The sequence below is a fragment of the Talpa occidentalis genome, unplaced genomic scaffold, assembly GCF_014898055.3.
Source record: "Talpa occidentalis isolate TD23 unplaced genomic scaffold, MPIMG_talOcc4v2.1 talOcc4.4, whole genome shotgun sequence".
NCBI lineage: Eukaryota > Metazoa > Chordata > Mammalia > Eulipotyphla > Talpidae > Talpa > Talpa occidentalis.
In genome coordinates, this window is record NW_023604295.1 from 41,580,777 (window position 1) to 41,607,713 (window position 26,937).

At 50.7% G+C, this 26,937-nt stretch overlaps 1 protein-coding gene across 6 annotated transcripts in view; it reads left to right on the top strand.

Moving 5' to 3' along the window:
- The first annotated feature begins 1,731 nt into the window (after positions 1-1,731).
- Positions 1,732-26,937, top strand: part of TNK2 (tyrosine kinase non receptor 2) — a 40,024-nt gene continuing 14,818 nt past the window's right edge. For 5 of the 6 annotated variants that reach the window (XM_054700487.1, XM_037525368.2, XM_037525369.2 and 2 more), the window contains exons 1-6: positions 18,113-18,514; positions 21,483-21,663; positions 22,891-22,961; positions 24,839-25,060; positions 25,899-26,051; positions 26,551-26,828. In XM_054700487.1, coding sequence (XP_054556462.1) covers positions 18,437-18,514; positions 21,483-21,663; positions 22,891-22,961; positions 24,839-25,060; positions 25,899-26,051; positions 26,551-26,828 — 983 coding nt within the window. In that variant the 5' untranslated portion in view covers positions 18,113-18,436. Of the gene's footprint in view, positions 2,321-18,112; positions 18,515-21,482; positions 21,664-22,890; positions 22,962-24,838; positions 25,061-25,898; positions 26,052-26,550; positions 26,829-26,937 lie in introns of those variants that run through there. The other variant, XM_037525373.2, reaches the window with a different exon arrangement.

Here is a 26,937-nt window from a genome sequence, read left to right on the forward strand (position 1 = left end):
TGGGGCAGGGATCCTATCTGCCATAGGCCCTTTCTTGACCAAGGCAGGTACATTCACCCTGCTTGGGGGTTCTGGTTCCAGGGGAAAGGTTAGCCGTGACACACACTGTGATCAAATGATTCAGGAAAAAGTCACCAGCCTGCTCACAAGACACCAGACCAAGTCCTGCATAGGCATCTGGAACCCATCCCCTTCTCATTGCCCTAATGTCCTCTCACCAGGACAAAGCTGGATAATGGGAGGATAGAAAGCTATCAGTTCCCTGACATCTGCCCCTTGGGATGATGGATCTGGAGTTGTTTATTGTTTATACTATTTCACAGATGTGACACAGTTCAGTAACAGAACCAAGCGGCCCTAAGTTTTTGGGTTCTGAGCTCCACAACCCAAGGCTGCCTCTGGCTAGGCTAGAATGTGGGTTTGCAGGCTGCGCTGGATTGCTGAGTGAAGAGAGCAAAGAGGTGGGGAGGAAATGCCCTCCTCCCAGTCTTACCTGGGAATTTCTTCCCATGCTCCCAGCAGGAAGAGTCACTGGCTGGAGACCAGCTCTCCTTTCCAGTCCTTCAGCCCTCTGTTGGTCCCAGGGAAAGGGTCAGGACAGCCCTGGTTCTCAGCCTCTGGGCTGAGAAGAGTAACCCTAGAGTTTCTCTCCACAGTCATAGGATCGTGATCTTGGAAACGTTCCTATTCTACCTCCTCATTGCGGAGGCAGGTGAGCCCGGGCAACTGAGGAGGCGAGTTTTCACATTGCCAAAGGTACAGCAGCAGCAGCAGCTGTATTGCTACTTAGACTTGGAGAACCCTATTCCTCCATTGGGCCTGGCTGACCCCAGCGTCCAGTGTGAACTCTCTATCTTCGGCTTCACCTCTCTTCTTTTTGCCCCTGCAGGCGGGTCCGCGCAGAACCTGGAGCGAAGGCGCGGAGCGTGAGCGCCCAGGCCGGGCCCAATGGCAGAGAGAGGGCGGCGTGAGCGCGGCCCGGCCCTTTAAGAGGCGGGCGGCGCGGGCGGGCCGTCCGGGCGGCGCAGGCGCATGCGCAGCGGCTCCAGGAACTCCGGCGGGAGGGCCGGGCTTGCGGCTGGCGGGCCGGGCCGGGCGCGGGGCCGCAGCACCTGCGGGGGCCGGCGCGGGGCGCGGCGCCCGGCGGGCGGACGTGGACGCCCGGGGTCCAGGGCTGGGAGGCGGGCCGGGGACGCGGGGCGACCGCGCGCGGGAGGGGCTCGGACCCCGCCGACCCTCCTGAGGGGCGGCGCCGCGGGGGGCGGCTGAGCGGGCGCGCACGGCGGCACCATCTGGAGGGGCGGGACCGCGCGGCCTCTGGGGGGCAGGCGGGTGCGCTGGGCCGCGCCGGCGGGGAGCCCCCGGCCGGGCGCGCGGGAGGAGCGCGGGGGGCTCAGCCAGCCGCTGCCGGAGCAGCAGCCGCAGCGGGTCGGGCTTCTCAGCTGGGGCCCGCAGCACCTCCGCGGGCTGAAGCTCGGCGTGGAGGAGCAGGGGGGCGTGGGCCCGGTCGTGGAGGAGGAGGGCGGGGTGGGCGCGGGGGTGCAGGAGCGGGGTGGCCGCGGCCACGAGCCCAGCCTGGGCTTGGTTTGGGGGCCGCCGGACGGCGCGGGCTGGAGGCGCCCGCCGCGCTGGCCTGTGGTGCAGGAGGAGGGCCTGGGGCCGCGAAGGCAGCACCAGGAGAAGGGGGGAGGCAGCCCTGCAGTGCAGGAGCGCGGGGAGGCCCGCGCCGGGGTGCAGGAGCGGGGGGAGGGGAGCCCACGCAGGCTGCTGCTGCAGTCGGAGTTCGCGGACCGCTCCTGGGAGCGCGGGGAAGGGCTCGAAAGTTCCGAGGAGCAGGGGGCGCGGTACTGGGCGAGCTGCAGGCACCTCAGACGCGAGGCGGTGGTCCTGGGAGCGGCCCCCGAGCGCCGAGAGAGGCCCGAGTTGGTGGGGAGGGCCCGGCCTGTGGGCCCCCTGGGGCCTGAGTGGGAAGGGCGCCTGGGGGTGCAGGAAGCAAATTGGCTGCCTGGGGTGCAGGAGGGGCAAGTGGTGCGGGCTGTCCAGGAAACGTACCTGGACGGAAAGGGGTCGCGGGAGGGAGAGGCGTCCCCTGAGGGGCACAGGATCCGTAGGCGACGCCGGAGGAGGAGGCGGTGGTAACCCTAAGGCCGGCTGCCCAACCCCAAGATCGCGCCAGCGCTGAGCGCAAGATGTAGGGCTTTGGGAGTGGGGAGCAGACGAGCCCTGTGAACCTGGGAGCCTTGGAAGCCACCGCCTGAGAACAGTGTCCTGCGGGATCGTCCTCAAGCTGTGCCAGCAGAGAAGCAACAGAAGGCATCAGGTAAGGAAGCCCAGTTGTGTTCTCTGCTGGATTTGCACGCAAGAGCTGCAGTTACGTCGGGAGAGAGGGTCCGCCAGCGAGCCTGGTTCACGCCAGGGTTTTTAAGACTGGAAGAAAGCAGCAGTGCAGCTCCAATGACGAGGCAGGAGCCCTCCCCCCTGGGGCGATATGTGCCAACTTGAGTGATGGGGCATCTTCTCAGTCTAGACTGGAGGTGAGACTTGTGGCTGCCAGGCCTGGGCAGAGGGAAGGGGGGTAGCCCCAGGCTGAGGTTGCAGAGGAGGTAGTCACTCCTCTGCCTCTACCCCTGGAGAGAGCCGGGGCTCTGTGCCATAGCTGGGACGATGCAGTCAGCACAGGTTGTCTCAGGCCCTCACCCTCAAAACACATTCCAAGAAAGGGAAGAGGGCAGCACTGCCTACCAGGACTTTTTCTTGTAATCCTGTTGGTCACTTGAGCTGAGACGTGTGTGAGGCAGCCAGTGGCTTGGGCACGAGCCTGATCTGCTCCCGCCACACCTTCTTGTCACAACTGATAGATACTGAGGGCCCAGAGCCAAGGATTAATAATGGGCAGAAGGGTAGAGAGCTACTGGTGAAGCCTTCTGTCTGGGGGGGAGGGAGAGGCTCTTTGGACCCCCACCTGAGAGGGTGGGAGAAGAGGTGGTATCCGCATTGTTAGACTTGGCATCTTCTGTGGCTCAGCCCTCAGTCCCTCTCTGTGGTGGTGGGCAGCTGGGTAGCTGTGCTGTCCTCGGTTCTGCACTATCTAGACCATCTTGTAGCCCAGCCTGAAGGTGGAACTTGAAGGGGTGAATGCTAGATTTGACTTCCAGTTAACTCCTTCATGGCCCTGGGAGCCAGACCTCATTCCTGACCCAGAGGGCTTGGTCAGCCAGCTTATGGGCCTCATCCTTCTAGGGCTGTTCACCTCTTACCTGCCATTGTTTGGATTCTTACTCTGGGCGTGGGAGTGGGTGCGGAGTTGTTGCCTGCCTCAGGGCCCTAGCTAGGGCCCACCTCTGCCTCTGCCCAAGAAGGTGGCCCTGTCTGGAAGCAGACTGAATGGAGGCAGTCCTCTCCTCGGGGGAGAGGGAATAGTGCAGCAACATTCTGGGACAGCGGTCGGTCGCTGAAACTGCTGGAGGAGCCGGTTCCTCATGCAGCTCCAAACCTGCCTGTCAGCTTCAACCCACGCCTCCTGTTACACTGCCACCCAGACACTCAACACACCGGAAGTTCAGCTGCTACATCTGTGGTGCCTGGCCCTTATGGGACGCCCAGAGTGGTTCTGTCTTTCTGGCTGCAATGGAGACAGTTCTGAACACATACACACAAACACATCTTCATTTATTCCAGGTCAGCTTTTTAAATTCGTAGTAGCTGAAGAGGAGGATGTTGACACATCTGAGTTTAGATCTGGTTTTATCACTTAACATCTCTGGACTTCAGTTTCCTCTGTACAGTGCACCGTCAGTTTCCAACAGGTAGTCAACACCCATCCCGTGCAGAGAAGGTTCAGGTTTTTCTTTGCTCATTTCATCACCATTGCCCCAGGATCCCTGACTGCAGACATTGGGGAAGAGTGTTCCCAGACCTTTTCTTCTAGTTGCCAAGCCTTTAATTATCCCCTGCTCTATGCTTTATTCCAGAAAATGAAGTGCTCTTTTGTTTTTAATAACGGCCTTATTGAAGTGTAAGGGCACATGTTAAATGGAACATACTTAAAAACATGCAAATTTAATATGTACAATCAAGATAACAAACATACCCTTAATTTGCCAACCCCCACAAGTTTTATGTAGTCCCTTCATTTCTGCGTTTGCTATCCCATTTTCCCAGGTAACAGACTGGTCTCTTTCCTGTCACTGAGATATTAGTTCATATTACCTAAAATTATATGTAAATGAAACCATACAGCATGTTTTTTTTTTTTGCCTGACTTTAAATTACTATGATTATTGTGAGACTCATCCACGATGTTACATGTGTCAGTGGCTATTCCTTTTTATTACTGAATGGTATTCCATTGATTTTTTTTTTTCTCAAGATTTATTTTTTTTATTTATACAAGAACTGGGGTACAGGCCAGATGCGCGGGAGGGTGAGAGGATTCACCAGAGACAGAGTGGGGAACAGAACTGATGAAATACACTGCTGAGGGGAGCAGCGGAATGGGTGAGACAGGAGAGGTCTGCCGCGCCATGTGGGTTGCTCCGAGGCCAGCAGGGATCAAACCGGCACTGCAGAGGCTGCGGACAGCTTCACAGTGCTGCACTTCAACTGCCTGCGCCACCAGGGAGACCCTCCATTGTTTTTATATGCTATACCATGTCTATTTATCCAGTTTGTCCATTTGCTTTTGATGGGTTGCTTTCATTTTTTGGTTATTACTGCAAACATTTGTATATCTTTATATGAACATACACTCATTTCTTTTGGGTAAATCCTTAGGACTTAATGACAGGATCATTTAAAGAGACTGCCAGACTGTTTTCCAAAGTGTTTGTACCATTTTATGTATCTTCCACCTGTGTATGAAAGTTTTAGTCCAGTATTTGGTATGATCAGTTGCTTTAATTTTAGACATTCCAATAGATCTGTAGTAGTATCTAATTGTGATTTTAATTTGTATTTCTCTGATGACTAATGTTGCTAAGCAGCTTCTCATGTGCTTATTTGCCATCTGGATATCTTTGGTGATGTGTCAGCCCAAAGGGCTTATACATTAATTGCATGTTTTTTCTTAGGAAGTTTTGAGTTTCTTGTTTTTATATTCTAGATACAGATCTTTTTTTCTGTGATTTGCAAATATTTTCTTTCAGTCTCTGACTTGCTGTTTAATTCTCTTAACAGTGACTTTTGAGGAGTAGAAGTTTTAAATTTTAATGAATTTCGGTTAACCAACTTGTTCTTTTATGGATTGTGCTTTTGGTACTAAGAAATCTTTGCCTTACCCATATCACAATGATTTTTCTCCTATGTTTCCTTTTGTAAAACTTGTTGCGTTTAACATTGAAAGTCATACATGTTGGGCCTCCCTTGGTGGCGCAGCGATTGAGTGCTGGGCTGCGAAGCTGCCGCAGCCTCTGCAGCACCAATTTGATCCCCGGCCTTGGAGAGGGTCCCACATGGCCCGCAGACCTCTCCTGCCACGCCCACTGCTCCCCTCAGCAGTGTACTTCAGTCCTTCTGCCTGCTCTGCTTCCCGCTCTGGCTCTGGTGAATTCTCTCACCCTCCCGCGCTTCTGACTGTACCCAGTGCTTGTATAAATAAATAATTAAATCTTTTTTTTTTTTTTTAAAAAAAGGTCATACATGTTATAAACTCCACACTACATTGGTGTTATTTTTGTTCACACAGTCAAGTTATCTTTAAATGATTTTAAATAATTAAAAACATTTCTTAAATATTTACCTGTTAGTTGCCATTTCCGTTGCTATTCATTTCTTTACATAGATCTTTTTATATGTTACAATTTTTCTTCTGTCAGAAGTACTTCGACATTTATTGTAGTATAGGTGTGCTGGTGATTAATTCTTTCAGCATTTATATGTCTGAAAAGTTTATTTTGCCTTTATGTTTTAAAGATAGCTATCATTGGAATAGAATTTCAGGTGTGGTTAGGTTTTTTCTGTCAATACTTTAATGATGATTGCCACTGTCTTCTCATGTTTGTTGTTTCTCCAAGAAATACTCTGAAATCCTTATTTCTGCTCCTTGATATAACATCTCCTTTTAAAGATTTTTCTTTTTGTTGAAAATTTTGAGCATTTTGATTGATGAGCAGCGGTGTCGTTTTCTTCATGTGTCTTATGTTTGGAGTTCTTTGAACTTCTTCAATCTGTGGACTAAATGTTTTCATAAAACATGAAAGAATTTCAGATTACACAAGTATTTTTTCTCTCCTAACTCTCTTCTCTCTAAGAATTCCAATTATACATATATTAGGCCACTTGAAATTGTCTTGCTGTTTACTGATGTTTTGTTCATTTGTAAAAATCCTTTTTTTCTGTTTCATTTTGTATAGTTTCTATTACTGAGTCTTCAAGTTCATCAGGTTTTTTTTCTGCATTGTCTAATTTGTTGTATTTTTTACCCTACACATTTCATTTGTCTTTTTAAACTATATAGTGATTGCTTTAATGTCTTTATAATTCTGTCATCAGTGTGAATTCTGGTTTGGTTTTGATTAATTGCTTTATCTCCTCATTATGAATCCATTTCTTTTTTGCATGCCGAATAATTTTTTATTGGAATGCCAGGCAATGTTAATTTTGCCAAATATATTTGTATTCCTATAACTATTCTTGAGCTTTGTTCTTAGATACGGTTAAGTGATAGAAATAATGTGATCCTTTTGGGTTTTGTTTTTGTTAGGTCCAGGGCTAGTGTTTCTCCACCACTGAAGGAAGACCCATTTGTGCATTCCATCCGGTGCCTAGCCTTTTCAGTCTGCCTGGTGGGAACAGGTGCTTTTCCTAGCCTTGTGCCTTGGGAGCACAAGGTGCCGTTATATTTAATCTACCCAGCCTTGTAGTTTCATTACAGGTGTGCGATGATCAGCACTCAACTGAATACTTGCTGGGCATCCTTTTTAGATCTATATGGTGTTCTTCTCTGATGCTCTATTCTGAGAACACTGGCCATGTGAATTCTCCCAAACTCTCAGCTCCATTTCAACACGGGGAGTCTGCTCATGTCTGACTGGGTTCCCTTCCTGGTGCAGTAGGCCAGGAACTCAACCACAGGACTGATCTCCTTTGTTTCGTGGTTTCTCCAAAACCATTTTGTTCATGTTTTTATTGATTTGGGAGGTTAAGCTGATCCCTTATAGTCCATCGTGGCCAGAGATGACAATTTGACTTTCTGATTCTCTTATTCTTGCCCCTCACATCTTTCAGTCCATTAACTCTAGATTTATCTCATTTTCCCTTCAGTGTATTGTCTGTGTTTACTTTGTTATGATGTGGTAAAAACTGATGACCTGTCCTTTGCTGCATGACATTTTGTTCTCCATGGAATTCCTTTTTTGTTTAGTTTTCTATTATTACCTTTCAATTAAGCAGACTCTCTAGTAGTGATCTAAATTTCTCAAGATGTCAGTTCCACTAGATACTCTACTAGATTCATCTTTCTGAAAAGTTTTTCAAAGCCTTGTGTGCCGAAGCAGCCTGGACTGATTGCTTTCTTTGCTGATGTTTAGTTGTCCTGGAATCTCTCTTTACTCTGGGTGTTTCTTTCACTCACCTGCTGTGTTTGATCTCCTATTCCCTGAATCCTGTGTCTTTCCTTTGTTGGTTTACCTTCTGATTTTGGTAGAACATACCTTTGGTATGTAACTTCCTGACTCTATTTTGATACCTTACCAAACAAACTAGTCATTCACCTAGCTGAATACAGAGATGTAGGTTAGAAATTACATTCCTCCAGAATCTTGAGGACATTGTTCCATTACCTTTTAGATTCTAGAATTAATGTTGAAGTCTGAAGTTAATATGAATCCTTTGTGTGGACTTTGCGCCATACTGTCTGGTGTCCCCTACATGCCCCCACAAGGAGTTGGTAGCATCTTTTCTTTTTTATTTCTAATATGCTATTTCCTAATGATTTCCTGATGATGTGACTCAGTATGAGTCTCTTTTTTGTCTCTTGTACATTCATTGAACCCATTTGGTTTGGAAACTTGTGCTTCAGGTCTGGGAAGTTTTCTTATATTATTTGGATCATTTCATCTCTTATTTTCTTTTGGAGCTCTTTTTATTTGGATATTGAAACTGATACTGATCCTCTGCATTTTCTTACCTTTTTCCTCCTGTTTTCCATCTTTTTTCTTTTGCTCTTTATTCTGGGAGATTCTCTGAACTTTATCCTTCACTCCTTCTATTGTAATTTTAGCAATTTTACTAGCTGCACATTTCTATTGTTTTCCTGTGTGTGGCTTGGATGAGATAAAGACAGAACTACTAAAGTCAATTTAAGTAACAAACATTGAGAAAATGAACTGGGTGTTTTGGTTAGGGAATCATCTATATCTCAAAATCAAAACAAAACTACTTCCAAACAGGGCTTGGACTGATAAAGTTTTGATGTCTAGACTTAAAAAAAATTAGAAAGATTAAAGTAAATGTAAAACTCTAAATAAAGAAAAAATTCTCAGAATAAATTTCTGAGAATTTTCTTTATCCACTGATACTAATTTTCTTTATCCACTGATTAATAGATTCTTAAGAATTAAAATAAAAATTAAGAATTATCATCTGTAGTGACTAGTTCCATAAGTCTATGCTCATCGCTGTAATGTGAAGGCCTTTTAAAAGAGTGGTCACTGTCAACAGTGGGAGAGTGAGGGCCTCCCTGGTGACACAGGAGTTAAAGTCTCAGCGCTGTCAAACTATCAACCTATTGCCAGCCATGAGTTCGATCCCCAGCCAGGGAGCTACCCACCTGGCACAGCAGACCTCCCTTGTCTTACCCACTGCTCCAGTCAGCAGTGTATCTCAGTAGATCCACCTGTTCTGCTCCCCACTCTGTCTCTGGTGAATCCTCTCACACACACACACCACACACACACCTCTGGCCTACACCCCAGTTCTTGTATACATAAATAAATAAAAATAAATCTTTAAAAAAAACAAACAATGGGAGAGTTTGAAAACAGAACTTTTCTGGCCTGGACAAATAACTGGCACAATGCCAGCCTTTCTTCAAAGCAATGATTCTCATCCCCAGTTTGGATTCACCTGAAGAGACTTCAAGATCTGTTTGCCCAAGTCTCACCCCACACCAAGTTGATTAACATCTGAGAGGGTGGGACCCATATAATAACATTCTCCCAGCTCACAGGTGATTCTTTGGTTATATACAACCAAAGAACCACTGTTCAGAGAAGACCCTTGTCTCTCAGTGTGTGGTCTGTGCATTAATACAGCAGCATCACTTGGGAGCTTGTTAGAAATGTAGAATCTTAGACCCCATCCCATATCTATGGAATCTGAATCTTATTTTAATAAGAGCCCCAGGTGTGTACATTAAAGTTGGAGAAATGCTCTTATTTTTTCCATTTAACAAATATTTATGAACATCTGCTTTGTGACAGACGTGGTATGGGCCAGATGGGGATGGGGTCTGTTGAATTTTTGTATGTCTTCTGTCATGTTTGTAATTTTTTATTCCTCCAATTAGAAGGAGAATCCTGTTCTTTTGTTCCTCAGCATTTTGACTCTGAGTATATTAATGAATTTTCTGTCTGAATTTTTTTCTCCTGCACAGTCTATTTCCCTTTGGCTGCTTTTTTGGGTGTGTTTTGCTTTCTTACTTCCATGGTGGAGATTTTTCTTGGGTGTGTGATAATTGTTTGTTGTCTGCTCTTGACTAAAGGTGGGGGTCTGTAGTACTTGGGGGGGCCTTGTTGACTGAGCTGCTTTGTATGGTGACACAGATGGGCTATTTGTTTGAATTTCCAGCACTGCTATTTTTCTTGACCTGGTCAGAGTCCTCAGAAAAGACATTCTTGTCTCCTGCCAGGAGGTGGAGGCCTGGCTCCATGCTCTGAGAATAGAGAATGGCACTGGGATCTCTGCCTCTAGGCCTGCTTTCCTTGTTTGGGATGCAGCACCCCTATTCTTGACTGCTGTGCTGCTCCAGAGACCCTCACTTTACCACCTGCAGGGAAATCCCTGGTGTGTGTAGGGTGATATTGGGCAGTTAGTCCCTGACTGTGTTGGGAAAGGAGTATAGGGATCTTACTGCTTCTTGAACTTGAATTAGTTTTTCCCTAATTACTGTATTTTTTAGCACTTACCTTTCATCTCTGTTTCTTCCCCTTTCTGGGACTGCCAGTTGCTGGGTTTTTGAGGATTTTGTGAGATTTGTGATTTTCTCAGGTTAGTCTCAGTTGTCAGCTGACCCCATCTACTTTCCAGCTTTCAAAGTTTGGTGGTGATTGCCTGCTCTATTGTCCTTCCCATCCTCAGGCACCTCTGCCATTCAAAAAATTCTGTCTTTTATTGTAGCTTTGATGTTTTGTGAAGGAATGAAGTTAAGCACATGTGTGCAATCTACTGTCTTTTTCCTGGAGCTGCTATCCCCTCTTTAAACTGCCTTATAGAATCCATGAACCAATTCAACAAGAGAGGGGTGGAACAAGAGTTGAGCCCCTGGTCAAGGGCATCAGCTGGTGAGAATTCTGGATTTGTCCTGCCTCTGCCTTTCCCCTGTGTGCTATGTCTGCCAGTGAGGCAGGGTCTTCTCTCCAGGCCCCTGATCTTTACTTGTCCCTCACCTTGGCAAGACTGCCTGTCCAAATCCAGAGGACTGTCACGGTCACTCTGAATTATTGATCTCTCCCCAACTGCACGGGATCTGTTTCCTGTGACAGCTTCTTAAGTGCTTGGACCGGGCAAGTCCCTTCCCCTTTAGGGTCTCAGTCTATTTGTAAAAGGGGTGGGCAGGACATAATGGAATTCAGGGTATCTTAAGTATCTTGAAGTCCCTGACGTTTGTCTCACTTCCAGGTACAGACCCTTCCTCTCCCTGGCCTTGCAGCCTGCTCTGGATTTTGCTAGCTCCTAGAGTTCTGGTATGGACATGGTCCCAAGGGGATGAGCAATCCCTCTTGCAGAGTAAATGCTCTAAAATTCACAACTCTGACTTCTTTCCCCACCCCACGTCCAGGACCCAACAATAGACCCCTTCAGCTCTAGGCTGTCTCCAAGGGGATGGGGCGGGGGTGGGGTTGGGGTTAGGGCCTGAACTGGCGGATGGGGTAACCAGCTGGCTGGCCTCTTTCCAGCTCTGGAAAAGCTTTGGAAGTGACCAGCTGCTGGGAGGTGGACTATACCCCTCCTTCCCAAGAATCACTGGAGGGCTTTCATATTGTGATGAGACCTTGAGGCAAGGATTGTGGAGAGGCAGCTCTCTGCAGTACCCAGCATCCTAACCCTGGCCACCAGGCATGCATGGTATCTGTGTGCATGGGCCCAGCACAGCTTCAGGAATTCATCCTCTCTCACATTAGAGTGGTGTTTATGTGCTGGGGAGGCATGCTCCAGAATGTGTTTGAATATGTTGGGCTCTTGGTGTCCTGTCTCTGGGTGTCAAGGTTGGCACGCTGGTCTCAGCTGGTGGAGCATGAAATAGCTACAGATACTTTCAAGACCAAGTTAGTACACGTCAGGACTTGGGTTCAATGTGGATCTATGTCATGGTGTTTACTCAGATCTTTTCTTGCCCTCCGGAGAGTTAGGCTTCCATCATCTCCATTGGAGTTGAAGATGAGACCATAGAAGGGTTCCTGTATATGATGTGTCTGCCCCTCCTACTCCATCCTGCCATCCTACGCTGTCACTGTCCTGCCCTAACCCCCTACCTCTGTACTCCCAGTATAGGCTGGGATGCTGAACAGACCAAACCTCCTTCCCATCAATCCTGTGGTATCTTACACCCCAGCTTTGCTTCCAGAGACTGATGAGTAATTCAAGGTTCTCCTGCTGCCTGAGGGACTGGCTGTATTCTCCAAGGTTGAACCAGCTTTATGGGAGCAAAGTAGCTACAGGAATGACTATATAATGAGATTGACAGCCTGTCTTTCCCATGAAGGTGCTTGCTTTTCTGGATTAGAAATAATGGGGTGAGTGGGGAGGGGGGAGGGTAATAAAGCCTGCACTGGGGCAGGGCAGCCAGGTTTATTCCTAGTATGCACTAGAATGAAGGTGGCACTAGCTCACCAGAAAAGAGGGGACTCCTTAACTTTGTCCATCACAACCTTAAATTCCCTGTCAGCGAACCCTTGACCGAGGTTTCTTGCCAGATTCTGCCTTTAAGGTGTTTAGATACACTAGATGGTTACTTAGCAATGTATAAACCACAATAGGAGATGTGCATAGGACTTCCTCAATAGAATTATATATGAATACTGAGTGTTACTTGAATAGTCACCCTGTAAGGATCAGTGCATAGTGGATATTTTAAAAAATTTAAATTCTTGGGCCTCCCCGGTGGCGCAGCGGTTGAGCGCTGGGCTGCGAAGCTGCCCGCAACCTCTGCAGCACCAGTTCGATCCCCGGCTGCCGGTGAGGGTCCCACATGGTGTGCAGACCTCTCCTACCGCCCGCTGCTCCCCTCAGCAGTGTGCTTCGGTCCTTCTGCCTGTTCTGTTCCCCGCTCTGGCTCTGGTGAATTCTCTCACCCTCCCGCGCTTCTGACTGTACCCAGTACTTGTACAAATAAATAAATAAATCTTTTTTTAAAAAAAATTTAAATTCTTTTGACTTTTGGCCGTATTATGTGTTTATACGGCCCAAGCATTACTTTAACTAAATAACATGAAAATATGGCAAAAAGGACCGTTTGTGGGTAGGACATGGGAGTTTATAGAGGAGATGACATTTGAATTGGTCTTGAGGAGTTCTTGTAGACAGAAAGATGGAGTGTCACAAAGAGAATAGCTCAAAGTCATTACAATTAAAGAAGAGGCTGTTTCTGGGGAAAGCAAACTTTTGATTTGGTTAGAATATGGAGACATTCTAAAGGCATGATGGGTAAGGAGTAGATGTTGAAGAGTCTTGTGTAAGGCTTAGTGAGGACTTATAGAAGAATGTAAGTAGGAGAAAGACTTCAGACCTGTGTTCAAAGATAACAACAGATAACCCTGCCAGGTGCTGTGGTAAGTGTGCTATTCATTATGTCATTGATTCTGCTCTCTATGAAGGAGGCAGTATTTATCCCCATTTTGCAGATGAGAGAATAGAGGTTTAGAGATTAAGTCTTCTGCCCAGAATTTGCCCAAAGAGAGTCAAGGTTTCAGCCAGGTCTGTTTGATTGTTGGGGAACTAGAGAGTAAGGTTTCTAGACTAGGCGGGTTCTTAATGTTGGCCTACGATATTTTCAATCGGAATACATGAGCACAATTAGCCAGGTTGAGCAGTGTGCTGAGGAATACAGCTTGGACACAGAGTTTGCGGTAACTCTGAACTTTTCTTTACGTTCCCTGGGAATGGGGTTTAGAGCTTCAGGAGCTCAGGAATGAAGGGCAGCAGCACAGGGTGGTTATCAGTGTGGAAGATAGGATGTGATCCCCGCTAGAGCATCCACTGAGAAGAGAAGAAAGGGTAAGGTCAAAAAGCCTTAGGAAATACCAGTTGTTATGGAGAAGAGTGCAGAGACTTCAGGGCTGGACTCAGGCCTGTAGACCCAGTACTACTGGCAAATACGCCTCAGTCTTGCCTGACCTCAGGATTTGAGCTGCCAAGTTCCCCTGGGACAGAGTGGGCCCTTGTGTCCTGGAGATGGAGAGGGTGTGGACAGTCATGGTGTATGTCTGAATCACTCCCTTCTCTCCTTTGGCCCCTGGCCAGCCTCCTCCCCGGACCAGTGTGATGTCAGATCTGGGCTGACCTGAAGGTGTGGGGTTGGGGTTGCCTGGTGCAATTCCCCCTGGGATGAGATCCTGAGGGGAACCAGCCTGGCCTTGAGCTAGAAACGTGGGCCCTGCACAGAGTGGTGAGTTGAGGGTGACAAGGCATGGTGGGGGGTATGTAAAAATTAGAGCTTTAAGCCCTCTTTCTCCCCAGTATGTTGTTTTCTTTCCAAGACTTGAAGAAAAGGGAGCGTGGAGGTGGGAGAGGATTGACTTGGAAGTGGGGTTGGCATATATTCTGGAGAATACGGTAGATTGTTTTGGAAAAATCCTGTTGGCCGGAAATTACATGTCACATCTGCTCTTCTGTGTGGATTTGTCACTTCACTGATGCTGTTGGATAGGCTGGGGGAAGGGAGTGGACAGCAGAGGCACCCTGGTTCTTGCTACTCCTGGTTCCATTTAGAGCCAAGAGAGCAAGTTACAGACCAGAGGGGTGTCATGTGGGTGGATTCTTCAAATCCTAGAGACGTTTTGAACCCTGTATTTATCTTATTGTAGGATGGTATTAGGCAGGGGACATGTGAAGCGAGGAGATAGAAAAGCAGGACGGGAGAATGCTTTGAACCATACTCTTCAACCAAGAAGGAATAGGCCTGGCATTTTCAGCCTCTTTTCCACAGCCTCCTGACTTAGGGTTCCTGGAGCTGCCCCCAGAAGTAATTTTAGCAATAGCTATGGTAGGAAGCAAAGGAGCTTCTGCCTAGAATAAAGGACCCCTTCCCTCCTCCCACCAAACCCCCCCAAGCACAGGGCCATCCCAACTTAGTCTGTTTCCAGGTGGAGAAATAGCTTGTGGAAGAGTGATTTTTATGGGAACTCTGTGCCCTCCTGGGGTCTTTCTTCAACCTAGAGGTTTGGGGAGGGGAGGAGTAGGAGGCAAGAAGTATCTCAGCGTCTTCCTCCTCCTCCTCCTCTATCCTATTGGTGAGGGTGATTGAAGGTATAGGTACTGAGCTTAGCCCTAAATACTTGATACTGAGGAGTCAGTGGATGCTTCAGATGCCAGCAGAGTGAGAGGGTGTGCGTGGGGTGCCTTGGGGCCCTCGGGGCTGGAGGACAGGAGGAGCTTCTGCTGTGGGACTTCCTCAGTCATGGCCTCACCCCAGTATGGGGTGAGAGCCCTGCATGGGCATGTGTTGGAACTGCTCCTCCAGCAGGGAGTGTGGGTTTCCGGAGTCACTCCTCTGAGGCCAGAGAGGTCAGCTCCAGTGCTTTGTCCTGCTGTGAGCTCCTAGCCAAGTGCACAGCCCCTACAGACTGGCGGGTGAGAGGGTGGAGGGAGATGTCGAGGCAGGCCAAGAAGGGGCACAGCGCTGGGGCCGCTGCCGTCTCCCTCGGGTGTGATGCGGAGAGGCGTGGCTTCCAGGCTGGGCTTCCAGGCTGGGCAGGGAGTGGGCTGGGGAGACTCGCTGGGCGCAGAGCCAGGTGGCAGGCGGAATGGAGCGTCAGGCAGCCCGACAGGTGGGCACATTCTTGGAGCCTGGTGGAATCAGGGCAGGTGGAGGGCCCCATCTAGAGGGAGGTGGTCTCAGGACAGAGGCATCTCTTCCATGAGCTTCCTGGATGGACCTCCTTATTGCCATGGAATATGGGGGCCCTTGAATCCCCAGGGCCAAATTGGTGTAACTCTGGGGTCAGGGAGGTGGCCGAGGGGCCGAAAGGAGCCGTGGCACCATGGTAATGAAGGCGGGGCGCCCCTGGGGACCCGGCTGGCTTTGGAGGTCAGCCTGTGGCCGAGGCTCCAGGGAAGGGGTGGGAGGCGCGGCTGGTTGGGGGAAGCCGGGGGCCAGGCGGGGGAGGGGCCGGATGCGGGCCGGCAGGGGAGCCCCGACCACTTTGTTTCAGCTCAGGCCCCCCGTGGGGGCTTCGAGGCTGTGGGGTGTGGAGGGCGGGCGCGCAGACCGGCCCCTCTGAGGGCTTCGGCCGCCCTGCCCTCCCGAGAGGATGCCGGAGGCCGCCCGCAGGGCGCAGGGCAGTGACGCGGCGGGTGCCGGCGGAGGGGCGGCGGCTGCGGGAGGCTTTGCTGCCTTTCCTGGCACTGACGCTGGGCGTTGGGGTTCCATGGGGGAGAGATCTGCGTATCAGCGCCTGACGGGGGGCGAGGAGGGACTACAGGTAACGGGGAGCCCGGGGGATAAACATCCAGGTACTCTGGCCCTAGACCCTTCATCTGCCGTGAGCTGAGCACCTGGCCCCGCCCCGCCCTCTGCTGCAGCCTCTCAGGGTGGAGGGTGGAGGGTGGCAGGGTGCCTGTGCTCTCGGGCCCCAGGACAGTGCCCAGGGACTGAAGCTGGCTAAAGAAGACTGGTGCTTATTTGGGGGGAGGGAGACTTGGGGGGAGCTGTCAGAAAGGGTGAATTACTGATGCTGTCATCTGCCTCAGTGTCTTTAGTTCCTCTGGGACCCAACTAAACTGCCCTTTGGTCTTTCCTCAGTGCCCACCTGAAAGTCCCCGAAGCACGGCCAGGATTTAGGTTTGGTCTTTTATGGGCAATGAGTCCCTTTGCCCTGGACATTGCCATTTACTGGCATCTCGAATATGCGTATTAAGCCGAATGTTCCTGTTTGCTTTGGAAAATATGATCACCATATTTATCACCACCCCCCCACCTCCTTGCCTTGGTGATCAAATGCACTTTCTCTCTTGACCAGAAGGGGGCAGTAACTGACAGGACAAGGGGACAGAAAGGTGGGGGCTGTTTTTCAGGGCCGGGAGAAGGGGGTCCATGAGCTGGCCTGAGCTTAACCCCTTAACTCTGCTTTGCTTCTCCTCACAGCCGGATTGCTGAGCAAGCTACTGAGGCTGTTCTTACTTGACATTCAGAGTAGAGTCAGGCATTGAGGCTTGGTGGATTGAGGGCACATCTTTCTGGGGATGACTAGAATTTTTAATCTGGCCAGTCTGATCCAGCTGCCCTTGCATCAGAGCGAGTAATCCTGCTTAAATTGTCCCTGAAGTCAGGTCCTAGTTTTCCTTCAGAGTGGTGCCTGGTAGGAGGTAGACTTCTGAGCTGTGTGCATGATCTGCCAGGGTTTGGGGGGAAAGTCAGCTCCAATGTGACCTTGGCTTGACCTCATCTTGTCCATTAGGTCTGACCCCAGCCTCAGACTGTGATTCACTTCAGCTGAGGGGAGGCCATACCTGGCTGGCTACACAGCTTTGAGTGGTGGATGACAGGGAAATGGGGGAGAAGGACTTGATTGCTGGGGTGTCACTGTCTCTGTCCCCCAGGTGGACCAAGAAATGGCTGTCTCTTCTATCTAGTACTTTCCTGCCAGGTGCCAGGGAGGTCAAGCACTGAGAAAGGTCCTGGAAAGAGGCTGAGATGCTGACTCCCCCAAATTCTCACCCCCAGCTGCCTACCCTACCAGCCAGCTGGGACTCCAGTGCCAGTGGCCAGCTAGATAGGACAAGAGAGCAGTGTGTAAGAAACAGGGTCTCCCTGGGCTTGGCTGGTGGGGGGTGCTGGGGGAGCCTGAGAGGACTTCCTGCAGCTGTCAGGTGTGTCTGGGGCCATAGTGAGGGGGGTGTAAGAGCAGCTGGCGCCCTTTGAGGAGGGGCAGAGGGATCATTTGTCAGCTCTAGGAACATGGGGGGCCCGTGGGGGCTTGATGGAGTGTCTCCAGCTCCCTTTAGCTGGGGCTGTTGTCTGCTTGTGTGGGTGCTACACAAGAGCCCTTACAGCTTAGAATCCTACAGTTTTGGGGTGGGATCTGGAGGCATATTTGTTTGTTTTGAGGGGGTTTGGGACTTTAGCCAGCTGGTCTGGAGAGGAGGCACCCTGGGTACTGTGGACAGCAGACAAGGCAACCCCAGGGGAGGAGGGGGAAGATTCCCCCCTCCCTTTGGCTGGACTGCCCCACTCTGGCAGGCTGCCGGCCTCCTATTTCCGTCGGGCACCAGGGTAACAGGGCCACATTAGGGTCTGAGCCAGGAGACACCCAGCCAAGGCTGGGGGTGGGGCGGTGGGGCAGCAGCGATCTTGAAGGGTCTGTCTGATGGTCCAGGAATGACTCTTTAGAGTCTAAGCCCCCAACTCAGACTGTGGACTAGCCCTCACAGTCTCAAACAAGCCCATATGGGGGCCTGCAGCCACTCTGCATTGCTCCTTGACTGATATAGCCCCCACCCTAAAATCCCAGGAGTTGTTTGCAACTATGGGGGTTGGGGTGGAAGTCACAGACAGGGGGCCTTGTGTATAGGGAGGCAGGGGGGCCAGCGCGGGTGGCTGGGAGGAAGAGTCCCCCCATTCCCGCCGCCCTCTTGGCAGTGATTCAGAAAGGTCCTTTTTCAGCCTGTGTCAGAGCTGCTCAGCTGGGGAGGGAGGGACAGAGGGAGGGCGGGCAGTCGGGTGGGGGAGCCAGGGAGCAGGACTGGAGCTGTGACCACTGCACTGGAGAGAAGACAGAGAAACAGGACAGAGGACCCAGGCTGCAGCCAGCCGAGGAAAGAGCTAGCCTGCCCCCTAACAGACTAGCCAGCCTGGAAACAGCTGTAAAGCGGAGAAGAGCCCACCCTAGTCTGCCCCATTTCCCACCCCCACACCCCGCGTGGGATTTGTGGGACTCTTGGAGCAGACCTCTAGACAGCTTCCCTTCTGGGCAGAGTGTGAAATTCAGGAACTGAGGCCCCTGCTCTCCCACTTCTCGGGCCAGAGCTCCAGTGACCCATTTGGGGGTCCAGCTCCGTGGAGATGCCAGCAGCTCGCCGGTTCCCTGGCCTAGAGCTCTCCTTTCCTCTCCTGGCCAGACTGCGGCGGCGACTCTACACAGTGAGTGGGGGGCTGGGGACAGGGGTTGGCCTGACGGACTGGATCAGCTCCTTGGAGCCAGTAATCTGTTGAGGGGCAGAGATCAGGACTGGGAATGGCTGGAGGGTCCTTCCAGCGAGGGCTTGACAGGGGTCTGGGCCAAGTGGCCTCTCCCCCCCGCTGCTGCATTCTTTTCAGCGAGTGCGTTAGAAAATTGTGCAGGAGTTGTGCGTGCCTTCCACTAGGACCGCTTGCGTCACACACAGGTGTGCAGGGGCTGGGCGCACACTTAACCGGAGGCTTTTTGGGGGGTGGTGTGGGGGTGAGCTACAGTAATTCTGTGTGTTTTGTCAACAAAGAAACTTGGGCTGGAGGGGGAGGTAGAAAAGGGAGACTTGTCGAGAGTCACCCTGGGCTTGATGGTAGAGACATGAATGTCAGACCCTGACATTCTCATCAGATTCCAGTGTTCTTGCCAGTCTCCTTACACATGCCCCTACGCAGAACAGCCCTGCTCTTGAGGGAAGGGAGTGTCCGGCCGAGACAGGGAGAGTTGTTAGCTGGTGTTTCAGGGAAAAGGAACAGGCTGGACTGTGTGTTCTAGCAGCCTTACGGGAGGTGCAGCTGGGTCTTCCCCAGCCCTGACCCCTCAGGGCATGGCTTTGCGCTGTTTTTGGAGCAGCCACCTCTCCTACCTCAGAAGAGTGTAGGGACTTGGAGATAGGGGAAGAAGAGGAGGGTCTTACAGACCACTTACCCTAAGTGGGCTTGGAGCCCCCATCTTGGGAATGAACCATGACAGAGGCAGGATAGTGTGAATGGAAATGCTGGCTAGTTCCACCTGGCCAGCCCTGGGGCATTCTTCTGGAAAGTAGTGGTACCCTCCCCTCTTAAGCTCACACTGATTTGTTTGTAAATGCTAGTTTTGTTGGAGTTAACTCTGCTTCCATAAAATTAATGGAAATATAGCCTGTTAACTTTGTGTTTGTGTATAGTCAGTCAACATAATGTCACCTGTAATATAAAGGAGAAAGGAAAGTAATTTTAACATTTTACGTATTCTAAAATGTGAATACACTCTGTGACACAGTGAAATCAATGCTGAGCCTACTCAGGTAAAGTCACCATAAAAGCAACATCTACAAGAGCTGACTGAGAGAGGGTTGCCTTCAGTGACATTTTTCTGAATAGTGAACTACTTACTACTACGTTCCGAACAAAAAAAAAGCCGGTTTTCCCTGGTTTACCCAGTAGTTCCATTTCAGGAAAATTCAGTGTGTATTTAAACCGCAGAACTCCAATCTTGTTCATATGTAAATTGGTATTCAGTTCTAGGTTCACCTGCATGAATTAAGTTGTGTGGGGTTTGGAACAGTGCGTGAGATCTTCCTGGGTGTTGCAGTATGATTTGTATTTGTCCCTCACCACCCGCTAAATGCCACTAGCACCCCACCAACGCTGTGACAACCAGCAGTGTCCCCTAGGGGGCTGTACAACCCTTGTGAGAAACCATCCAGTAAAGGGTTACAGCTTAAAGTTTGGAACCCCTCCTCCCCCTCCTCTGGCCCAGCCGCCTTGGCGGAAGAGTCAGGGTTTGAACTGAGGGCTTCTCATTCCCTTTTGTCACTCTCCATACTGCCCTGGGCTGCCTGGGAAAGTCTACACTCCTGGCACTGAGTTGGCAGTACTGCTGGAAGCTGTGGGGCAGGAGACCCATGCCAGGCCCGGCTGCTTCTCCTTAGTGCAGTCTCTGATGAGTGCTGCTGTATGAGGCCACCTCTGAATTGGGGAATAAGAGGTCTGGGTACAGCTGGCTGTTCCCCTTGACCTGTCTTCCTCAGTGGGGACTGAACAGGGAGTTGGGGTACTGGCCAGCCAAGCTCTTAGCTCTGCAATGTCTTATATAGACATGGATAGGTTTGGTGTCCGGTGGATCAGTCTACTTAACTTTGAGGCTGCCTCCTTCTCTGGGCCCAAGAGAGTGTGGGTCAGAGGTCACTCACTGGTGGCCTGTTGGCTGATTGTGACCTGCACATGTGTGTCATTTGGCCAGCATGGGGTGTGTGTGTGTGTGTTTCAAACTTAAATTAGTTGACATAGTTAAGCCAGGAGAACAATATAATGTTAAGTGAAAACAAGGAACAAAACAGTATGGGTAATGTGTGAATATTTGGGGGTGGGGTAAATAGTCTGGAAGTATGTATAAAAGTCACTAAAGGCAGCTGGCTTTGAGGATAGGGAGCTAGATGGCTATGCATTAAGGGAGGGTATGAGGTTGCATGAGACTTTATGGCTCTAGTGTGCCTTTTGAATATTATACTTATGTATGACCTTTGCCAAGAAAAATTAATGGTGAGATTTCATATATTAAATTGAGATTTCCAGTATTTCTTGAGAAATTGAAAGCTTTGATAACACTGGACCACCGTCTGTTGTGACAGCCATTGATGGTCTGAGCAGTGCTACAGGTTTGAGTCTGGAAGCACACCCCAACCTCGGCTTCCCTCTGTCTTACCCCAGTGGTAGTCCTGCAGGCCCTAGAGTGGTGGCCTGTGAATGGTCTTGGGACTGGGGAGAGAGGCCTCTGACATGCCAGGCATTGGAGGAACTTAGCCAGAGCTTAGTTCCATCAGGGCTGGCGAGTCCAGGGATGGGTCTCAGGGAGAGACTCTCAAAGGCAAGTTTAAGAGCAGATGGAGGACCTAAAAACAGGAGAGTTTGATCTCAGGCCACTCAGCCACAGAGCACAGATTTTGGAAGTTAGACCCTCACTCCTGTCTCCAGGACCTGAGCTTATAGCTCATCTGCCCTAAATCTGCCCTCACAGGCTAATCTATCAGCTGTTTTGAGGGGGGCGGGGGTGGCGACAAGGTGGTTTGAAATCTCCACAGCCACACAGTAGGATGAGACACTTGGGATTGCCCCCCACCACCACCACCATTACCTCCCCAAACCCCTAGGTCCTTAAGCCATTCTCTTCTCCCCACAGAGACTGGGGAGCAGCAGCATGCAACCGGAGGAGGGCACAGGCTGGCTGCTGGAGCTGCTGTCTGAGGTGCAGCTACAGCAGTACTTCCTGCGGCTCCGAGACGACCTCAATGTTACTCGCCTGTCCCACTTTGAGTATGTCAAGAATGAAGACCTGGAGAAGATTGGCATGGGCCGGCCTGGTAAGTGAGGGACATTGGTCTTACCTATCCTGTCCCACTGACCATTTGCCTCCTCTGTCCCCAGGACTGCCCTCCCCCCTTAGTCCAGGTTCTGTCGTAGCTGAGAGCTTGTGCTGCCTATTCTAGAGCCAGCAAGGCTGGGGGAGAGGCACCATGTGCTACTATGCATGTGAGCGCAGGAGAGCGGTTTGCATTGGAAAGGTGCACTGGAGATTGAGAAGAATAAAGTCTGAAAGCTCCGCTGCTAGAATTAATTGCACATCCCTTTTTGTTTGTATAGACATTTGTAAGATGTATTTCCTTCATCACCTCCTCCTCTTACCATTCTGAATACTGGGGATCTTTGTGGAGAAGGGAGGATGCAAACCCTTGGATGGCTTGCTAGCTTTTGTTTTGTGTATATGTCTCTCTCTTACAAAGGTTTGCTATAAGTTGACTTAACACTTTTCTGTATATTTATCCTAAAAGTAGTAGTTGAATATTTTGAAATCATGGCATTCCTTGTAGAACATTAGGAAGTTATTAGCACATTCAGGGGCCTCCCCCGTGGCGCAGCGGTTGAGCGCTGGGTTGCAAAGCTGCCCGCAGCCTCTGCAGCGCTGGTTCGATCCCCGGCTGCTCCCCGGCCACCGGAGGAGGGTCCAACATGGCACGCAGACCTCTCCTGCTGCCCGCTGCTCCCCTCAGTGGTGTACTTTGGTCCTTCTGCCTGCTCTGCTCCCCGCTCTGGCTCTGGTGAATCCTCTCACCCTCCCGCGCTTCTGACTGTACCCAGTGCTTGTATAAATAAATAAATAAATCTTAAAAAAAAAAAAAGTTATTAGCACATTCAACTTAAAATAGATAAATAGGAAATTATGTGCTAAATTAGACCCTCACTTATACTGTAGTTGATATTTGATGCCAGTAACATAATAAAACTTAGAGAAAAACTGAAAATCAGGGCACTTCTTTTACATTGATTCTTTTTGGGAAGAGGGGCTGGGAAAAGACCCCCAGTGTTAGTTTTGATAGTTGTACACCTTCATCCAGTTTCTACTGCCTAGAGTGGGATGAAGAGACCATGTGGTTATTTGAGGCCCCTGATTCCTTGGCATCAGTGTGCTGGGTAGTAGTCAATGATGGGTCCCCCACCCCAGGGGGCTGGAGGACGTGTTTGCTAGGTGCATTCATCCTGGGATATGTCAACCACCTTAACAGCACCTGGTTCCTCGTCCCTTCCTGCAGGCCAGCGGAGACTGTGGGAGGCTGTGAAGAGGAGAAAGGCCATGTGCAAACGCAAATCCTGGATGAGCAAGGTCAGTGGACCAGGAGTGAGTTGGGGCAGCCTCGAGGGGCCCCCAGCTGATGTCAGTTCTAGGAGAAGTGCCCCTTTCCCGGGCAGGTGTAATCTCGCACTTTGTACAGACCTTCTTCCTCCAGGGTCTTATCGGGCAGGGTACTTGAAGAGCTGCCTGGCTGAGTGGCTGTCTCCGCCAGAGCCGGCACGTGAGGGGCCTGCGTGCAGTGTGGAAGAGGCACTCGTTGACAAGTGCTCGTAACTTGAGCCCTCGCTCTGTCTGGATGTTAGGGCCAGTGTCCAGCATGGTTTGGTGGGGACGGTCTGGACCCAGGACATTCTTGCTTTGCTTCCCTCCTCCCCCACCCTCTCTCGTCTGGAGAGGGTTTCTTTGGTCATCTGGTGTAGCTGACAGCTTCCTTCCCCACAGCCTGCTGCCCCCTCCCATTGCCCTAATTTGGGTCTGTGGAGCGGTGAGTCCCAGTTCTGACTCAGTGGAACTTTGCCCATTGTCTGGAAGACAATGAGAGAGGAAATGAACCAGCCAGAGCCTTCCCTCCTGACTTTGGCCCAGGAGGGGAGGGGAGGGAGGCAGGGGAGGGGGCCAGGCAGGGCCAAACAGCTGGCCTGGGATTGGGCAGCAGAGATTTCCTGGTTGCGATCTGGCAGAGGGGCTGTCTCTTGGGATCCTACGGCCTTTTCTGGGACACTGTCCTGGCCCCTTGCCCAGGTTTTAGGAAAGGATGTGTGTTGGGATGAAGGCAGGAGGGAAGAGCTGTGTGGTGTGCCATTGCAGAGGCCTTGATCTATCATTGACTTGCAGGAGGTCCCTGTGTGGTCAGTAAACCTCTCCAGACTTTGGCCATGTCTTTAGTGAAATGGTACTGCCCACACTTGTCCACTCACCTACAGGACCATGGGGAGGGTCCCTTGAGATAAAGTCTGTGAAGGGCCTTGTCAGCTGACCACTACTTACAAATGTTAGGGATTCCAGTTACTGGGAGAAAGGATGGAGCAGCCATCCGAAGAGGCCCTCAGATTAGAGACAGACCCTACCCCCACACAGATAAGACTGCCAGCCTTGCAGGGCAGCCGCTTAGCTGGGCAGAGTTTGCAGCCTGAAGCCAAGGTTTTGGATACCCCAGTGGGGTGGCCAACTGAGATTGATAAGGCCAGCTATAACTTTCAGGAACTCCTTGCTCCCGTCCTCTGAGCTTTTTGGCCTTTTCCCTCTCCAACCCCGGCCACAGAGTTTGCTCCAGTCTTCCTTCTTTCTCAGCCCTCAGCTCTAGGCGCCCCTCCAAAAGTCCAGCTGTCCTCCCAGGCCCTTCCCCAGCAAGGCCTTATACACACACACAGTCCAACACAGTCCAACCTCAGGCTCAAATTATCCTCTCCCCTGGCAGGATGAAGGGCAGCCGACTCCCTAGGGAGGGTGGAGACAGACAGCGCCAAATGGGCAACCCAGAGAAGGGGCCAGGGCTAAAAATGGACAGGGAGGTGTTTGTGGAGGGCCTCTCGGCTCCTTCCCATCTGCTCGGTTTAAGGGATAGCGTCTGTGTGGGGCAGGATCTATAGGAGGGGAGGGTTTGGGCACAACAGGGTGCCTGGAGTGGCTTTGGGCTGTCCCCACAGCTGGGTGTGGTGCCAAGGTAGCCACAGACAACTTGCCTGTTAGTTTCTGGCATGCACCGTGAGGCCACACTGAGGCTATCGGTTCTCTTTTAGGGGTGTGGTTTGGAGGGGCTGGGCTCTCCGGCCAGGCGACCCCCTGTTTGGCAGTCTGGCAAAGCCAGGCTCTATCTGGAAGCCTAACTGAGGACTCAGTGGGGTAGAACTGAGTAATTAGCTCTGGGGCCTCAGGTTTCCATCTGGCCCCTGACTCCCTTCAAACAGGTGTTCAGTGGAAAGCGGCTAGAAGCTGAGTTCCCCGCTCATCACTCTCAAAGCACCTTCCGGAAGACCTCACCTACCCCAGGGGGCCCAACAGGAGAGGGGGCCCTGCAGAGCCTCACCTGCCTCATCGGGGAGAAGGACCTGCATCTCTTCGAGAAACTGGGAGATGGCTCCTTTGGCGTGGTGCGCAGGGGAGAGTGGGATGCCCCCTCGGGGAAGACGGTGAGCTTTCTGGGTCCTGTGGGCATGGCAGAGGGACAGGCTACTAAGAGACTAATGGCAGAGGCCCCGCTTTGCCCTCTGAGTTAGATCTGTCCTCTCTGCTGAGATATGGGTGGGGCAGGTCATAGGCTGCCTCTCCCTGGAGTCCATGCTCTAGGTTTAACTAGACATGTCTGTGTCTTTTTTAGTTATAAAAGGAACTTACTTTTACAGAGTTAACATGTCTGCCTTTTTTCACCCTGTAGATATTTTGATGAATTTAGTTAGAATACATCTTTGGGATTCAACTTTTAAAGCCTTACCTTTTCCACTTAGTTATTGTATTTTTTATACTTTCCCCAGAGGGGTAGGTAACATATATACAATAAAATTTATAATTCTTGCTTGTACAGCTCAGTGAATTGTTATATATATGTATGGGCTTCTTTAATAACTGCCCAGATCATGAGATAAAACATTTCTAGCACCCCAGAAAACTCCCTCATACCTCTTCCACTTGAGATCCTCTTCCTCTTGGGAAGTCACTTTTCTGACTTCTGTCACTATCAGTTCATTTTTTTAGCATAATATTTAAGGCATTTTTCTACCCTGAAAGCATTTTTAATATTCCAATTCATTATATAATTTTAATATTCTGTCATGGTGGAATGCGAGGTTCAGTGGCTCACCCCTTTGAGTCAGCCAGCTGCCCTTCCCTAGCCAGGTCACAGGCACTCATGATCGATCACCCACTCAGATGAGCAGATGTGAGGCAGATGTTTGAGCTGAGTTGAAGGGAGGAGTAGCTTGGCTCAGACTGTTGACTGGGGTCTGATTTTCCATAATCCACTCTGCGCAGGTGAGTGTAGCTGTGAAGTGTCTAAAGCCTGATGTGCTGAGCCAGCCAGAAGCCATGGACGACTTCATCCGGGAGGTCAACGCCATGCACTCGCTTGACCACCGAAACCTCATTCGACTCTATGGTGTGGTGCTCACTCCTCCCATGAAGATGGTGAATGCTGTGGGCAGGAGGGGATGGGGCACAGGGAGGGGCCTGTAGTCTCTGAGTCTCCCTCGCTCAAGCCTGTGCTATGATACTCCTGCCCATCCTGATGAAAGTCACAGGTGTCCCCACCCAATATGTAGAGGGGCTCACAGGGGCTAACCCAGTACTGACTGTGTCCTCTGGAACCCACGTTCATCTCTGGATTTTTTTCTGTGCTTGTTAGCACAGTTTCTCGCATGGGAGGGGCAAACCCTAGGGTTTAGTTTTTGGAATTTCTAACTTGAAAGCTGCTCCCAGGGCAGCTTCTCTCTAGATCTTAACTTACCATGTTGCCTTGAGGGAGCGGCTTGGAAAGCTGTTGGACTTCTAGGAGGGTAGGAAGGGCAGGAACATAGAGTGTGGCTCTGTTAGGCTTTCAGGAGAAAAATGGGGAACCCAGCATGGGGTGCTAAGGAAGGGCAGGGCTCAGCCATGCTTATTCTTCCTACCTCCTCCATGGCCTCAGGTGACAGAGCTGGCACCTCTGGGATCATTGTTGGACCGGCTGCGCAAGCACCAGGGTCACTTCCTCTTGGGTACTCTGAGCCGCTACGCTGTGCAGGTGGCTGAGGGCATGGGCTACCTGGAGTCCAAGCGCTTTATTCATCGTGATCTGGCTGCCCGAAATCTGCTGTTGGCCACCCGTGACCTGGTCAAGATCGGGGACTTTGGGCTGATGCGCGCACTACCCCAGAATGATGACCACTACGTCATGCAGGAGCATCGCAAGGTGCCCTTTGCCTGGTGAGGGGCAGGTGTTGCCAGCTCACAGGGCCTGGGTCCCACCCTGACACTGCTTCCTCAGACCTCAGAACTTCTAGGCCCTTCTGTACCCACCCCAGCCCTTGACACT